This window comes from Gossypium hirsutum, chromosome A03 (genome assembly GCF_007990345.1).
Source record: "Gossypium hirsutum isolate 1008001.06 chromosome A03, Gossypium_hirsutum_v2.1, whole genome shotgun sequence".
NCBI lineage: Eukaryota > Viridiplantae > Streptophyta > Magnoliopsida > Malvales > Malvaceae > Gossypium > Gossypium hirsutum.
Genome location: NC_053426.1, coordinates 10,577,986 through 10,595,642, shown reverse-complemented (window position 1 = coordinate 10,595,642; position 17,657 = coordinate 10,577,986). Strand labels below are relative to the sequence as shown.

At 33.9% G+C, this 17,657-nt stretch overlaps 1 protein-coding gene across 1 annotated transcript; it reads left to right on the top strand.

The window, feature by feature from the left end:
• The first annotated feature begins 713 nt into the window (after positions 1 to 713).
• Positions 714 to 8,440, top strand: LOC107887565 (uncharacterized). Its single transcript, XM_041108307.1, has 6 exons — positions 714 to 2,302; positions 2,730 to 4,120; positions 4,707 to 4,943; positions 5,533 to 6,087; positions 6,363 to 6,608; positions 7,156 to 8,440. Exons 1-6 carry the CDS (start codon positions 1,162 to 1,164, stop codon positions 8,035 to 8,037), a joined length of 4,452 nt encoding a protein of 1,483 aa, XP_040964241.1. The 5' UTR covers positions 714 to 1,161; the 3' UTR covers positions 8,038 to 8,440.
• Positions 8,441 to 17,657: the final 9,217 nt, after the last annotated feature.

Genomic DNA, 17,657 nt, shown 5'->3' with positions numbered 1-17,657 from the left:
TAACACAAACTCAATCAAGAACTAGACTAAAGTACCCTAAAATGATATAATTTAGTTTAATTAAAAAAAGATATTCTCATAATTTTCCTAATCGAATTGGTACTCGAGACATTAACTTAATTAGAGACTTAATTTTTTTGATAAAATGTTGAATGGTTACCATTAATAATACAAGAATAAAAACTAAATGACACATGTCCTAACCTATCAATCACCATTAAAAAGGTAATAGACCCTAATTAATGAGAAAGCTGAAAAGTGAAATATTTCCTAAAGGACTGCCATCGTTAAAAACAAAAAAAAATCCATTTCCTACTACCATAAATTAGAGACTTAATTAAAAGAATAGATATAGACAAACATATTATATATAAATATAGATATAGATGCAAGCATTATAGTACAACGAAGAAATAATAGTATAAAAATAAATAAGTAATTATTAAAGTAATTAAAAATAAAAATGATTCTGTTAAATAGATTTCAATTGTGTTGGGAAGGTGTATATTTTAGAACCAACACCTATTTAACTCTTCTAATGTATAATTTAAAGATTTAATTATTTTTCAAATGAAGTGAAGTTTTAATTAATTCAATTAAAAATTATATCTACGTATTTTCATTGCTAAAAGCCAAAAAGTGAACAAAACCAATTTAACTAGGGCTTTTATTCTTGGATAACCCCTTACCCTGCTTTTATTAAAAAGAAACGGGTGACACTCAAAATATTACAGGTAGGTTGAGTAAAATATTACCGATAATGATGCGATATTAACTGTCAGTTCTTCGTATACCTGTTTTCTATTTTGTCCTATATTGTCCCCATGAATCCAGGGAAGAAGAGAAAAAGAAATGGCAGAGAAAGCCCTAAATTGAAGGATCTAAGAAAGCTATCCACCAAAAAGAAGTTTTCTAAAAAAAAAAAACAAATCGAAAACCCCATGTCCAAAACCACTCCCTCACCCCCCCCTATTTTACTTCTTCCTGTTTTTTGCTAAAAAAAGAGAGAATTCTATTATGTTTGAAATGCATGTTTTAGCTGAAATCTTTAGTCATTTCCTTGATGTTTACTACGTATAATGGATTATTAGCACCCAATTTGTTTGTTTCTCTTATTGCTTTGTTTCTGAAGATAAATTAATATATATATTTTTTAAAAAAATGAGTATTGATGCAAAGGGTATCCAACTTTTTGTCTGGAGAATTATTAGATTTTCTGGAATTTGTTGCTATAAATTTGGACGAAAATACCCAGATGTTTCAGGGTTTTTGATCTTTGTTTTCCTTTTGTACATATTTTTCCCTCATGTTTTCTTGAATTTTATGTACATTTCCCCTATTATTGTCTGCACTGCTGTTTTTATCCGATTTTATTTCAAAACCAAGTATGCTGCATCCCGATGGCTAAAGAAAAAAGAGATTGCAGATGGAAAAGTTGTAAATACATCAAACGAGGCTTCATTGCGACTCCAGAAAAGTGTTCGACGAAATGCTCGAAAGGAAGTGCTAGAATGGGATGGAAAACATAGTGAGGAAAAAGACATGCTTTTTGTGAGAAGTACTTGTGATAGTCCGTCTAGTAAAACTAATTTCTTGGAAGAAAATTCCAAGGTTACCTTCGATAGGGTAGGAAGTTCTAGCAGTGAACATGGAGAGGGTTCCCCCCATGACGAAACTGGAAATCCGAATTTGGTCTTTGATAGTGAGACATCGAAACCTCATCGGGTGTTGGATGATAGCTTTCAAGGGTCATCAGGAACAGGTCCTCGTGCTCGTGCTCGTGCTCGTGGTGTCAACAGCTTGGAAGAAGCGAATGATGCTGGGAATAAGGCTACGAATCGTATGGATCTTGGGTTAACTGAGTTGGAAAGAAACAAAAGGCTGCAAAGTTTAATTGCCAAACGTAGAGCAAAAAAGTTGTTTAGAATGGCAATTGAGAAAAGCCTGATGGGTATCAATGGTATTCCTCCTTCTCAAATAGCTCCCATTCTAACCGCTAAAATCAACAATGGTGAGTTTTCAAGTCATCTTGATGAAGACGATTTACCGATGCCTGGTTCAGCCCCTTCCTTATTGTTGCCTAAACAGAATTCATTTGACCTTCCTTATGATCCACTTGAAGAAAAACCCAACCTTATGGCCGATAGTTTCCAACAAGAATTCATGCCAGCCAATCTCTTCTGCAGACACGAAAGCTTCCGTCAAGGACCTTTGTTTACATTTCCATCTTCTCAATATCCATATGGTGCCGAGTTTAACACGTATTATAGCGGTGAGAAAAGGCTTTTTGAATGGAAGCCAGGTAAGATCAAGTTAATAAATATATTTTTCATTGTTGAGATCTTTCTTTTATTTGGTTTTTCTGTTTAACGGATAGGCTGTAGAATTGATTGTTTCAAAGCTTTGAGGTACATAATCAAATGATTTAAGTCATTATTCTGTGGATAACAATTGTGAAGAAAGAATTTCCACAAGGCCCTGCCTAAAACTGTGTCCAAAAAGAGTACTTAAGAAAAACTTTTTAGACTAGAGGCAAGGGGGACAAACATATTCCAGAAAATAATTTGATCATCCTATTGAACTCCATAGCCATCAAACCTTTAATATCTGTCAGTATGTAGTTATTGAATCAATGGAATTACTTCAAATTTGGTATAGAAGTTTCTTTTCCCTTTTTAAAGTCTGCTGTTATCTAATGGAATAATTTTAACATTTTACCTTTTCATCAGACAAAGGAGGTCACCACCAGCTTAGTTCCTCTGGTATAGAAAATGATATTGATCTTGTTGAGGTAGAAGAATCAAATCACAATGAGGCGATAAACTTATCCGAAGAAAAATATATAGAAATCCCACACAATAGGACCGAAGTAGAAGGGGAGAAGATGGAACACCCTCATGATCTGGAGCCAGGATTAGATAGTGGAAGTGAAGTCAGAATGGAGACAGATTCAATTAAAAACAACAATTCCTGTGACTCATCTTCATCCGAAAACACAGAAGCTATCTTAGATCAAACAAGTAAATCTCCTGGGTTACGCAATGATCATGTGCAAAGGGCCCTTAAACTTGCAATTCCTCCTAAGGGGAGAGCTATTAATAGACTTTCCTTTGATTCCAGCCCGTCGCCATCTGAAAGGCGTAGGATAGACATTCATTCATTTTACAGTACATATAGGCGACAGTGCCATACCCCAACGTTTTCCATAGCTTCTGACTTGCAAGTTGAGGTCTCAGAAGTTGGTTCACCTCCATTAACAACTGAAGGAACAACTTCACCTGCTGATGGTGATTCAGTTATATATGATGGGGATGTTGAAAGGGATATCAATTCCGAAAGTGAAGAACCGTGGGCAGGTTCATTTAACCTATCAAGAGAAGAGGCAAATCGAGAAAGACTAAGAGAATTAGATGATATTATTGAAGAGGAATCTGCTGAAGTGGCTTCAATCTCTCCATCCGAACATGAAACCAAGCAAAATTTGAATAGCAAAATTTCACTATCTTCAATAGTAATAACTGAGAATGGTGCATCCCCTCCAACATATATAAACTCTGAAACTCATCAAGATTCCAGCAACTGCAGGCATGGCAGTTTACAAACATTTTATGAGAGTAAAAGTACCATGGAATCTGAAAAGGAAGTAAAGGAAAGCCATCCTTCAAATTTTATTGAAGAAGATACTCAAACCTTAACTAAGCATAAAGCTAGGGATGCACGAAAGGCAGTTCGAAGCAGAGACAAATTAAAATCTGCTCCAGATATCATAGTTGATCAAAATGTTTCAGAGAACAATATATTGGAACAAAGATTACGTGAATCTATTGCAAGGGCTCTAAATCGAAGATTGATGCTTGACCAATTTTCTGTCAGCTCATCTTCATCTCCAAGGTCTGTATTACCACAAAATATCTTGGCAGATCAAATGCCTATATCAGAAGTTGCACAACGAATACAACGAAATCTATCACAGTCTGTTAGGGAAGATATAGTGAGGCACAATTTAGCATATGAACAAGCACATGAAAGCTTTACTTCTAACAGGCCCCGATTTTCTCATGAATTTGTTTGGAGTTCAATGAATCGCTCATTCAGTAGTTGCAGTCTTGGAACATTGGAGGTCAGTATGAGAGTATCAACATTCAATCTTCGTCTTTTCATACATTAGACAAATCTTGAAATCATATATAATGTTTGAGGCTTATGAATTCAAGTATATAAACATGGTCCTTCACTTTTAAGTACCTTTTCCATTTTCTTTTATGCCTACAACCCCCATTCTTGGCCCTTGGCCCTCGCCCCATGCGTGTGTTTGTGGTAATCATAAAGAACTTCCAGCTTGTAAAGAGCTATCAAAACCATCCAGAAAAATATTCCTGGTTCTACTGAGTATCTTGAAGGAAGATTAAAGTTGAATATGAAATTAGAATTGATCCAAGGAAATCAGATTATCCTAAAACTTATAGATCTCCATATTTGCTTTACTCAGTTGGCACTGAATTACAACAACAGTACGGCACTTTTTCATTTTTTGATTTTGTAGTAATTTTTAACATTACACTATTGACTTATTGCTTCTCATTTATGTTTCTTATTCATGAAATGTCCTTGAAGCATATTTTTTGTAACAGATGAAAATTTCTTATAAACTAGAGAGGCTTTAAACTGATGAAGTAACAACAGCGTTGCTTTGTTTAACTGTACAGGCTGCAAGGAAGGTCATTGAGGCAGGCAACATGGCCGTAAATATCAATAATTCAGCAGTCTTTAACAAGGATGAAGGGGAGAAGTTGGCAACTAATGAAGGTGGATCCCAATTCTTAATCAGACCAGAAGATATCAACAGGCCTGAAAAATCAAATAAACAAGAAGTATATACGGACAAAACAGAAGCAATTGAAAGTGATTATGCAAGCATTGTTGAAAGTGCAAAAGAAAGAGAGGTAATACATTAGTCTGAAGTGAAACTCACGTTTTTACTTAATCCTCGGTTCTTAGAAACAGAACAAAAGAAAAATGAATACCAATTTAAAAATGCCAAATAGTTGCAAACTATTGAATCTTTTGTCCTTTGAAAGACCAAATAAAGAGTGAGAATCAGATATTCTCCTATTTTCTCCTTTATTGAAGAAATGTTTCCTTAATACTTCTAATCCATATCTATATCACTCAGACTCAGAAGTGAGTGATAGATATGGATACACAGGTGTGTATGCTTAAATTCTTTTTTCAACTTTTTCATATATTTAGAGGATTGTGCTCCTATACTCATTTTCGAATATAAGTCAGGCATTGAATATGGGTACTTTAGAAAAAATGAAGAGCTCGGGTAGCATAGCTTCTAATTATGTACAGCATACAATTAATTTCTCACATATATGTTTCCTTCTGCTGTTCCCCTAGATGTTTAGAAAATTTCCGTAGCTACTGCATTTACAATAATCTCAATCATGTTATTTAGCTATATTCGATGGTCAGAAAGTTATTTTACTGATCCATCCTTTGTTGACATTGAGCTGGAACCTTTCTCAGAATTCTGCAGCTGAAGTTGATCGTATTTGCAAGGTTAATGAGTCAGTAGCTAATAACGTAATCAACAAAGAGATCAAGAATGATGTTTTTGAAGGTGAAGAAGCGCTCCGAATATTAGGTAAACTAGAGGCTGTCATTGAACCATCAAATACCACCGGGGAAACTAATGCAGGATCTGTTGAAGATACTGAAGACGAATCCAAAAGAATAGCCAAAGCCAAAGCAACTGCTGGCATATCAACTTTAACGGGAGAAACTAATAGCTTGAATAACATTAAAAATGGTGAAAAGATACAGAATTTGACTGATCAAGAAGGTGTCATGGATGCATCACAATCAGGGGAGGTTCAGGAGGAAAATCTAAAGGTCATTGAAAGCATCCTAAATGTTGATAGCATTACAAAGGGTATATCTATCGACCATGACATGACCATCAAAGCATCAAAACCAACAGAATCTGAAGTCAAGGCAGCCAAAATGATTAAATATGACACTGGAATTGATCCATCAAAATCAGGAAAGGAAAATGCTAAATCGGATGATACTGAAACTGTGGTAAGAGAAGAAGCAATCCCAATAATTTTGGAAAAAGATCTCCATACTTGTTGCTTTACTCAGTTGGCACCAAAATTACAACAACATTACAGAATCTTTTCAGTTTTGATTTAGCAGTAATTTCTAACATTAGGTTATTCACTTATTGTTTTTCATATATGTTTCTGATTCATGAGATGTTCTTAGTACATCTTTTTGTAATAAATGAAAATTTTAAATCAGCTAGCGGTGCTGTAAACTGAAGTACTAACCGCGTTGCTTGTTAAATTGTACAGGAACCAACAAATTCTCCTAGGAAGGTCTTTAAGGAAGGCAACAATGTTGTAAATATCTATGATTTAGGAGTCATTGGCAAAGAAGGGGAGAAGTTGACAACTAAGGAAGGTGAATTCCAATTCTCAATAGGACAGGAGGGCATCGGGGGACCTGAAAAATTAAATGAACTGGAAGCTGATCTGAACAAAACAGAAGCAATTGAAAGTGATTATACAACGATTGTTGAAACTGCAAAAGAAAGAGAGGTAATAAATTATTATAAAGTAAAGCATTCATATTTTTAATTAATCCTGTTTTGTGAGAAGGGAACTAAAACAAAAGAAAAAAGAATACCAATTTAAAAGCACCATTTACATACCAAATAGCTACGAAGTATTGTATTTATTGTCCTCTAAGAAATTAAATGATGAATGAAAATAAGATGTTCTCTTATTTGCTCCTTCACTGAAGAACTGTTTCCTTTTGAAAGTAAGAACTGTTTCTTTAATACTTCTAGTCTATATTACTCAGAACCGGAAATGAATATCGGATACATGTATGTGTGCTCTCCTGTATCCATGACAGAGACACAAACACCGGATATGGATACTTTAGAAGAAATGAAGAGTCTGGATAACATCTCTTCTAAATACGTGCTTGCAAATAAATTACTCACATATGAAGCTGTTTTAAAAGTTTCCATACCTACTGCATTTATAATAGTCTCAAACATGTCATTTAGCTATTTTCATTAGTCAGCTAGTTATTTTACCTATCCATCCTTTACTGACATTGATCGGGAATCTTTCTCAGAATTCTGCAGCTGAAGTTGATCGTATTTGCAAGGTGAATGAGTCAGTATCTGATAATGTAACCAACAAAGAGATCAAGGACGATGTTCTTGAAGGTGAAGGTGCGCTCCGGATATTAGGTAAAATAGAGGCTGTCATGGAACCATTAAATACCTCCCGGGAAACTAGTCCAGGATCTATTGAAGATTCTGAACATAAATCCAAAAGATTAGCCAAAGCCGAAGCCAATGCTAGCCTATCAACTTCAGCAGGAGAAACTAACAGCTTGAATTACATAAAAAATGGTGAACAGATACAAAATATGTATCGACAAGAAGGTATCATGGGCACATCACAATCAATGGAAGATAATTGCATGGCCATTGATAGCATCCCAGATGTTGATAATGCTACAAAGGGTACATCTATCGACCATGAATTTGCTGCAAAAGCATCAAAGCCAAAAGATTCTGAACACAAATCCAAAAGATTAGCCGAAGTTGAAGCCAATGCTAGCCTATCAACTTCAGCAGGAGAAACTTACCGCTTGAATAACATTAGAATTGGTCAACAGATGCAAAATATGTCTCGTCAAGAAGGTATCATGGACATGTCACAATCAATGGAAGATAATCTCAAGGCCCTTGATAGCATCCCAGATGTTGATAACGCTACAAAGGGTACATCTATCAACAAAGCATCAAAACCAGAAGATTCTGAACACAAGTCCAAAATTTTAGCTGAAGCTGAAGCCAACGCTAGCTTATCAACTTCAGCAGGAGAAGCTAAGAGCTTGAGTAGCATAAAAAATGGTGAACAAATACAAAATATGTCTCGTCAACAAGGTATCATGGATGCATCACCATCAGGGGAAGATATCTCAAAGCCATTGATGGCATCCTAGGTGTTAATACCGCTACAAAGGGTACATCTATCAACCATGACACTGTGGTGAGAGCACTAGCACCAACAGAATCTGAAGTCAAGGCTGTCAAAACTGATGAAAAAGATAGCAACGCAGTGGCAAAATAAGGCAGTATACACAATATGGGCACATGTAGAAACCATCATTGAGACAGAACCCCCCTATAATATACTAGGAATAGGATACATAAGATAGAATTGCTAAATAGTCAAATTAAAATGCCCCTGTATTTAGCTTTTGACTGGAGAGCTTGAAAATTAGTTATTTTAGCTCTATGTGCTTGTAGGTCTTCCAGTTTCGCTTTAAACGTTAAAAGTTTGATTTTTATTTTTGTATATATTGATGAAATGTTAATATACTTAAACAACATTGTTTATTTTTTTTACATTTAGTCTTTTTGGTGAAAGTCATTACAATTCGTGAATATATTAATGTAGATTAAAATAATTTCGTGGCTCAGATCATCAGGGCTTTTGTTCTTTTCTTTTTTTTTTAATCATTTTTAATTCTTGATGTTGATTAATGGTGTTTCCAGAAGTATATAAAGGTGACTTCTCATATCATGCATGCATGCAATTGATAAAAAAAGGGGTATTTTTGGTTTTTTACCTAATAATAAGATATTAAATGGTATGCCCCAAAATGTATGGTTGTAATCTGAGTTGTTTATTGTTACACTTGAAACAATATACAATCTTGTAAGGTTTGATTGCATCGGTTCAAGTTAGTGAGATATGTACATGAACAGCTTGAATCCCTCTAATAGTTTTTTTTCCTTCTTAATTGTAGTAACCCCCCCCCCCCCAAAAAAAATCATTTTCCAATATGTTGTGGGGCAGTGAAGCAGCATAGGAATAACCTCTTTGTCAATGAGCTTCAGATAAGAGCTTCACTTACAAACATATCAGTTTTGTTTTTTGGATTTATCAACCACAAGCATTATCAGAGAAGAATCAGAATAGTTGAAACAAGATAACCGAAGGTGTTAAATTATGACCTAATATACGTGGTTGATTGAATTAGGAATAAAGGTGGTAATGTGCTTTTTTTTTTCCACCAATACTTGGAAAGACCGAACTTAAGTTTAATTTAATTGACTCATAAAATTATTTTTAAAAAGTTTAATATCTAGTATTCTTTTCTATTTTAATCTGTAATTCGAGTATCTTAATATTTGATTCGAGTAGCTTGACAAATAAGGTATAAATAAGCTAAGAAATTGATAGGATAATTTGACTTTTTATTTTTGATAGGAGATTTTTTTATATGGGTTTTTTTAGTATTCGATAGTTACATTAACTTTTTGATATTCGATAATTACATTGAAAAATCATTTTAGTAAGACCGTAGAAATAGTGTTTAAAAAGATGTTGATCAATCTAAAAGAACTTATGCTCATCTTCAGTCCAAGGAACCTTCCTTCCTTTCATGCTCTGGTGATTAGCTTGTGGAAGATCTTTTTCCTTACGTTTGTTTTAATCCATCAAATCCATGGCTACCTAATGTGAATGGCAAAGTGTTGTACCCAGTGTTGCGAAATGACCATCCATGTGAACTGTGACCTCACCAAAACTGAGAGCTCATTAACACTACGAGCTCACCAAGACTACAAGCTCATCAAACTTGAGAGCTCACCTGCGAGCTCTTCACTCTGCCAGTTGCCAACTTGCATTGAAATAATAATAACTTTTTGATTAGACATTGTGAAAACTAATTAAACTGAAATCAACCAATAAAAAAGAAAGTTATATGAATCTAGTAACTAGATTAAGCCAAATTGTAATTATTTTATTTTTACTTTCAACTTATTTAAGCTTTATGATTCACGTAATATTAGTATTAACCTTCCATGTTAATGAAACAGTAGTTCATCCTGTTTTCACTCAATTTTTTATCTGTTTTTACTTCTGCTTCAATCATTCCCTTCATCAAATATCCAACAATTAGTATCAAGAGCCATTTATCTTTGAAGGCCTGTTTTCATAAAAATGTATTCAGCAAACTTTACACCACCACCACAACCCATTGTTTTTACAGGAGAAAACTACCACACTAGGTAGTAAAAATAAAAACCTATCTTCAAGCCTTTAATTTTTGGGAGGTTGTAAATGCTGAAATAGAACCACTAGTGTTGAGACCAAATCCCACACTCGCTTAAATGAAACAGTATAGTGAGGAATGTGCCAAAAAATACAAGGCAATGTCCTACCTACAAAACGGTGTTTCAAACGTGATCTTTACAAGAATCATGGCCTGTGAAACTCCCAAATAAGTTTGGGATAAGCTCAATAAGGAGTTCCAGGGATCACATAAAACAAGGCAACATTAGATGATCAATCTCAGACGAGATTTTGAAAACCTCAAGATGAAGGAAGCTGAGACTGTGAATCAATATTTAGATCGAATCATGGCAGTGGTGAACTAGATAAAACTGTTAGGTGACCAATTTGCGGATAGCCGAGTAGTTGAGAAGGTGATTACTGCACTTCCTAAGAGATCCGAATCAAAGATATCCTCACTAGAAGACTTAAGGGATCTATCAACCATTTCACTCTTATAGCTAATCAATACTCTAGAACAAAGAAGGGCAAATAGAGAAGACTTAAGGGATCTATCAACCATTTCACTCTCATAGCCAATCAATACTCTAGAACAAAGAAGGGCAAATAGAGAAGAAAAACATGTTGAAGGAGCTTTTCAAGCTAGAAACAGAGATGATGTGATCTTTTCAAGTCAAAAAGAAAAAAAAGCTGGTTTTATAAGAATGAGAAGTTAAAGAAGAAAGGTGGAAAGAAAAAAATCCACTGTGCTCACACTGTAAAAAGTTGGGGGCATCCTTAGAATTTTTGCTGGTTCAGGACTAACGCTCAATGCAAAAATTGCAAGCAGTTTGGCCATGTAGAGAAAGTATGCAAAAATAAATGTCAAGCAGTTTGGCCATTAGAGAAAGTATGCAAAAACAAATGGCAACAAAAAAAGGTTGAGGCACAGATGGCAGAAGCAAAAGAACTGATGTTCATAATTTTTTACGAAGCCTAGCTCACCACACCATGCGAACTCTCCAGCGAAGTAAGAAAGAATTGGCTCATAAATAGTGGTTGTACAAGTTATATGACATCAGATATGAGCATCTTCAAGAATGTTGACAAAAGGTTTCATTCCAAGGTGAAAGTTGGAAATGGCCAGTATATTGAAGCAGTTGGAAAGGGAGGTGTTTTGATAAAAACTCCATCTGGTACTAAAGTTGTTATAGATGTTCTTTTAGTTCTTGACATAGACCAAAACTTGCTAAGTATAGGACAACTGTTCGAGAAAAATTTCTCTGTGGTATTCAAAGACAACAAATGTCTAATCCTTGATCCAAGTGGATACAAGCTCATATCAACAAAGATGTCAGATAGAAGTTTTGTTGTTAACTGAAACTTAGCAACTTCAGTAGCATATACCAGCTCGCTGGATGAAACAAAATTATGGCACAGAAGAATGGGACATGTTGACTAAATCCTTAAGTCAACTGTCCAAGAATAACTTAGTTGAAAATTTATCAAATATGGTTGATCATGATGACGTATGTAAGGTATTCCAACTTAGAAGACATGTAAGATCTCCATTTCTTGCAAAGATAGCATGGCGAGCGACTAAAAAATCGCACTTAGTACATACTGATATTTGTGGGCCCATGAAAACAAGTTCGCTAAATGGAAGTAGATACTTTGTGTTGTTCATAGATGACAGTACAAGGTTTTGTTGGGTGTACTTTATGAAGAAAAAGTCCAAGATGGCTGAATCTTCTTCAAGTTTAAAGCCATGGTTGAAAGCCAAAGTGGCTGCAAGCTCAAAATGGTAAGATCAGACAATAGGGCAAAATACACCTCAGAAAAATTTGAAAAATTTTGCAAAGAAGCTGGTGTCCATTATCAACTAAGCACGCTCCATAACAGAATGGTGTAAGTGAAAGAAAAAATAGAGCTGTGATAAACATGACTCGCTGCTTATTGTTTGAAACTAAACTGCCAAATGATTTCTAGGCAGAGGCAGTAAACACTGTTGTTTACTTGCTAAATAGACTACCCACTAAAGCTGTTGAAGGGAAGACACCATTCAAAGCTTGGTATGGTTTTACACTTTCTGTTTCACATTTAAAAGTATTTGGTTGCACATGTTTTGTTCACATTCCAAAAGAAAAAAGAAACAAGTTGGACAGTAGATCGCAGCTAGGGATATTTTTTGGATATTCCAGTGTTAAGAAAGGATACAAAATCTATAATCCTTTCACCAAGAAAGTGATCATAAGCAGATATGTGAAGTTTGATAAAACAAGAATCTAGAATTGGACTACAACAGAGGAGGAGATGTGTGAACAAATAAGTCCAAAACCTGATCTATGAACCACTGGGAACCAAATTGAAAATGATGAAGTTGATGAACAACCAGTACGAGGAACCAGGTCCATCACTGAAATCTATCAATAGTGTAATCTGGCAAAGTTAGAACCAGTCACTTTTGAAGAAGCTACTCAAGAATCAGAATGGCTATCAGCTATGAATGATAAAATCACCATGATCAACAAAAATGAGACATGAGAGTTGATAGATAGACCAGTTTACAAGAAATCAATTGGTGTTGGTGTTCAGAACCAAGATGAATCTTGATGGATTAGTCAACAGATATAAAGCGAGAGTGGTTGTGAAGGGGTTTAACAAACAATATGGAGTGGATTTCGCTGAAACCTTTGCCCCTATTGCTAGGTTAGACACCATAAGGCTGCTACTGACTTTTGCTACTCAAAGGGTTGGAGAATACATCAGATGGATGTGAAGTCAGCCTTCCTAAATGGTTATTTAAAGGAAGAGATTTATGTCGAACAACCATAAGGGTTCTGAAACACCCCTTACCCGAGACCGTTTCCGGAGTCGAGCACGAGGCATTACTTAGCTTATCTTACCAATTCGGAGCATAAAAACTAGGTTTAAAAAATTTATTTCATTATTCGCAGCAAATCTGTCCAATCGCGCAGCAGTTACTAAATTAATTATAACTTGAGCTACAGAACTCGAAATTTAATTCCGTAAATTTTCCCTGAAACTAGACTCATATATCTACTCACCATAAAATTTTTAGAATTTTTGGTTCAGCAAATTAGTACAGTTTATTAGTTAAAGTCTCCCCTGTTTCACCACCTGACTGCCCTGACCTCTAGTCACTAAAAATAAGTTTTCTCACTGTAGGATTTTCATATGAAGTTCTTACTTGTTTCTACAGAAAATAGACTCATTAAGGAATCTAAGCATGTAAATTTCAACTCATAACCATTTTTGTACAATTTGTAATTATTTTCTAAACTCAGATTAGGGGACTCCAAAAACAGTTCTGACCCTATCTTACTAAAATTCACATATCTTAAAATATAAATTTCTTTTTCCTACACCGTTATTTTTCCATGAAAATAGACTCAACAAGCTTTAATTCCATATATCATTCACCCTCTAATTCATTTTATACTATCTTGGGTGATTTTTCAAATTCACGTCACTGTGCTGCCTGAATTCTGTTTCTTTGCAAAATTTTATCCTTTTATGATTTCCATGCATAATTTATCACTTAATCTTTCATAACAACAAACACCTTCATCCTTAATCATTTAGTAACCATACATCATCAACTACTTACACATCACTCATTATTCATATTATACCAAAAGTAGCTAAGTTTCTATACATGCCATACACAAAACAAAACGTCTAATTATACCGAGTTATTTCTTTGATAGTGTGATCGGCCTCCGACGTTTCCTTCGATCCCCGAGTGGCTAGATAAGTACTATAAGAAGAAGAAAATAAAGAGATTAAGCACTAGGCTTAGTAAGCTTACAAGCAAATAAATCACAACATTCAACATAATGGATAATTATGCATAATATCATCTAACATCATAAATTTCTTTACTTCTCAATTTCTATCTTCTTCTTTATTCCCTTACCTTCTTTCTTACCTGACCTTTCCGTTTTCATAAATATAATCTACTTTTCCTTTGCTGTTAATTCACTGTAATTTAACTCGTACCCTGACCCGTTGAACCACTCGGAATACTAAGGATACTAGGGTCGTTCCTGTCTATCAATATCCTGCCAATGCCATGTCTTTAACATGGACTTACATGAATTATTCCTGTCTCCAATGCCATATATAATATGGACTTACATGGCTCAATCCTGTCTCCAAAGCCATATTTCTAATATGGACTTACATGGCTCATTTCTGTTCTGTCCTGTCAACCCTAATATCCTAACATTCCTAGGGTTCAACCGGAGCTTTCTAACACTTTTCCTCTGTCACTTCACCTTAAATTCGACTTTAAATATTTTCATAACATAAATATATAAATACTGGAAATTGACAATAATAATGTAAAATAAAAGAATATTGCATTTATTTACTGTAAACTTACCTCGGTACCAATTATAGCCAAATTTACCAACTTAGGCTTCAACTTTATTCTTCCCTTTATCTAACCTCGAGTTTCGTACTTCTTGATCTAAAATAGTAAATTTAACTTATTTAATAATCACATTCATCAAAATAGCCCTCGACTCTAACTTTTTCAAAATTATAATTTTGCCCCTAAACTTTTACATAATTACATTTTTGCCCCAAGGCTCGGAAATTAAACTTCATCTCTTATTCTTATGTTTTATAACATTCTGAACATTTTTCCCTTCTATGGCAACATCAAATTCTAATTTAATCCCTTATCAATACTAATTTTATTTTACAAATCAATCTTTTACTAACTTCTAACTTAAAATTCAATCATTTTAACCTCTAGTTCATCAATTAATTCAACATAACTCATGTCTAACAATCTACTAACTTTCAAAATATCAACATAAATCAAGTAGTATTTATCTCTAGGATTCCAAAAACTCAAAAATTATAAGAAAAAGACTTAATTTGACTTACCAATTGAGCTTGGAACCTTAAAACCTTAAATTTCCCTTTTTCTTTTCTTTTCTTTCTTTCTTTCCTTCCTTCCTTCTCTGTTTCGTTTTGCTCTCTGTTTCTTTCTTTCTCCCTTCTCTGTTTTGTTTTGCTCTCTGTTTCTTTTCTTTCTTTCTTTGTCATATATATAATAATATAATAATATAATAATATAATATAAAACATAATTATTACTTACGCATATATATATTTTAAATTAAAAATATCTTAGATTTTCTTTTGTTATGCCGCCTCAACTTTAGAAAAAGGCATAATTGCCTATTTGGTCCTTTAACTTTTCTTTAATCTATAATTAAACTTTTATCCTTACTTCAATTTAGTCCTTTTTCATAATTAACTATCAAAGCGTTAAAATTTCTTAACGAAACTTTAATATTATCCTGTTGACACTCCGTAAATATTTTTATAAATATTTACGGCTCAGTTTATAATATCGAGGTCTCGATATCTCGTTTTCGACCCAATTTACCTAATAATTTCTTTTAAATCACAAAATTCACTGATTTAAAAATATTTCTAAAATCACACTTAACTTATAATTATTAATTAATAAATTTTTCTAACTTTTTCATCAATTTTAGTGATCTCAAATCACTATTCTGACACTACTAAAATTTGGGCTGTTACAACTCTTCCCCCCTAAAAAATTTCGTCCTCGAAATTTCTCACCTGATACAGGCTATTAAGTCAAATCTTTCTTCCACCCTTTCAATCGAAGTCCATAAAAATTAATCATAACTCATATCACTTCCGAAATCATATCAGAACTCATTTTAGAACTTGATACTATGCCTGAACTTAACTGAGTAACTCTGATGTTCTCTTGCCATCACTTTTTCACTAGTAGTATGACTACTAAGAAATTTCCAGTAATTGTCCGTCGAAACATAACTGAGAAACTCGAATTATCTTATTTAATACCTTTGAACGAAGACCTTGGAAACCCATCCAGCGAGAAGAAAACAGATAATTTAAACCCATTGTGGAGACCCAAAATATATTGATTCCATCACTGATGATTACTCAACTTTTCACTGAATAACCCACTCTGATTAGAACAACTGAGTCGGTTTTATCTATCAGATAATAACATTTCAGAATAATCCATTCTTCTTGTTGTCAAAACAATCCAGATATACCATATATCATAATCCTCTCGGAACACCAATCGAAAATTTCCACTAATAGCATTTAACTCAAACGAATTTTGACATTCCATTATTGACTTGTTGACATAATTTCAGAATTACCTGAGAAATGAAAACCAAAATACAAGTTTGAGCTCAATCTTCCTCCATCTATACTTTTGCCGATGTCAACCCTTTCACGAAAACTAGAAAGGAATTATATATATAATAAAACTATTTCAATCATTAACATCGAAGCTTTAAACTATACCGAAGCCACAATCATCAGATAGATTAAAAACCATAATGCCATAATAGAACTGACGTTCCAACCGTATAGATAGAACAATACTTCAACATCAATAATGCACTCCAAAATAGTTGAAGAAAACCGAAGTAGTCTCAATAACAACCAGTGCAGTAATACAACTTCTATAATTTGAGATCCATATCACCGAGTTCCCATGATCAAACCAACATTTATAACAGTAATAAATATAATTACCTCCGGCCAATGAATATCTTGTACGGATAAACCATGGTTAATAGATAAGATTAGACCATAAGAATAATAAGAAAACCGAGATAATAAAATCCAAGATGTGAAGCTATACTAAATTTCTGAGAAGAAAAACCACATTGAATGATAAAGAGATCGATGATATCCCAGAGAAAATCCAAAAGAAGAATATCACTTGTACGTACTAGGAATAGTTGTGATAAAGACAATATAAATTCCATATATATAATTCGGAGCTTCAACCAGTAGAAGTAGAAAATAGCTTCATATGAGTCTTATCATCAAATCTTCCATCGAACATAATAGATTAGAAAACCAAAGAAAGATAGAGGAATCCCGATCATGAATCAACCAGACTAATAATAATTTCGTCTAACAATACGATTAGCCAACCTTGCTATATGATAAGAATCATATCTGAAAATAAATAATTGCATATACCTCTGAGGATAAAAGAGCATATAGAATACCCATATAGAATACCCAGAAGAGATCATTGTAAAATACTCGACTATAACAACTGCATTCAGATATGTTTGCAATTTTCAACACAATCCCACTGATTACTAAAGTCATCAATAATCTCACATTATCTCAATCATTAAAGAAATCAATTCAGAAGAAATTCCGATTAACCTGCTCTTTAAATTTTATACCTGAGTAAGTCGGTTACTCGTGAATAGCTTCTTCCTTAATAGCGACATTGCAAATCCCAATAATCATTTAAAAAAATCTAATATCCTTTCTAGAACTCTCTTTACTTGCTATCCCATCCACAATTCTGACTGCATTATTATTCCTTCAATTATTGAACTCTTCAATTTCACACTTGTAAACTTAATGAATACAATTCTTGTAAATTCCCATTGTTCAGGTGAGGGGGTGAAGGTCGTAAAGCCTCAAAATTTGACTCTTATATATATACTTATATATATACACATAACATGACTTTTA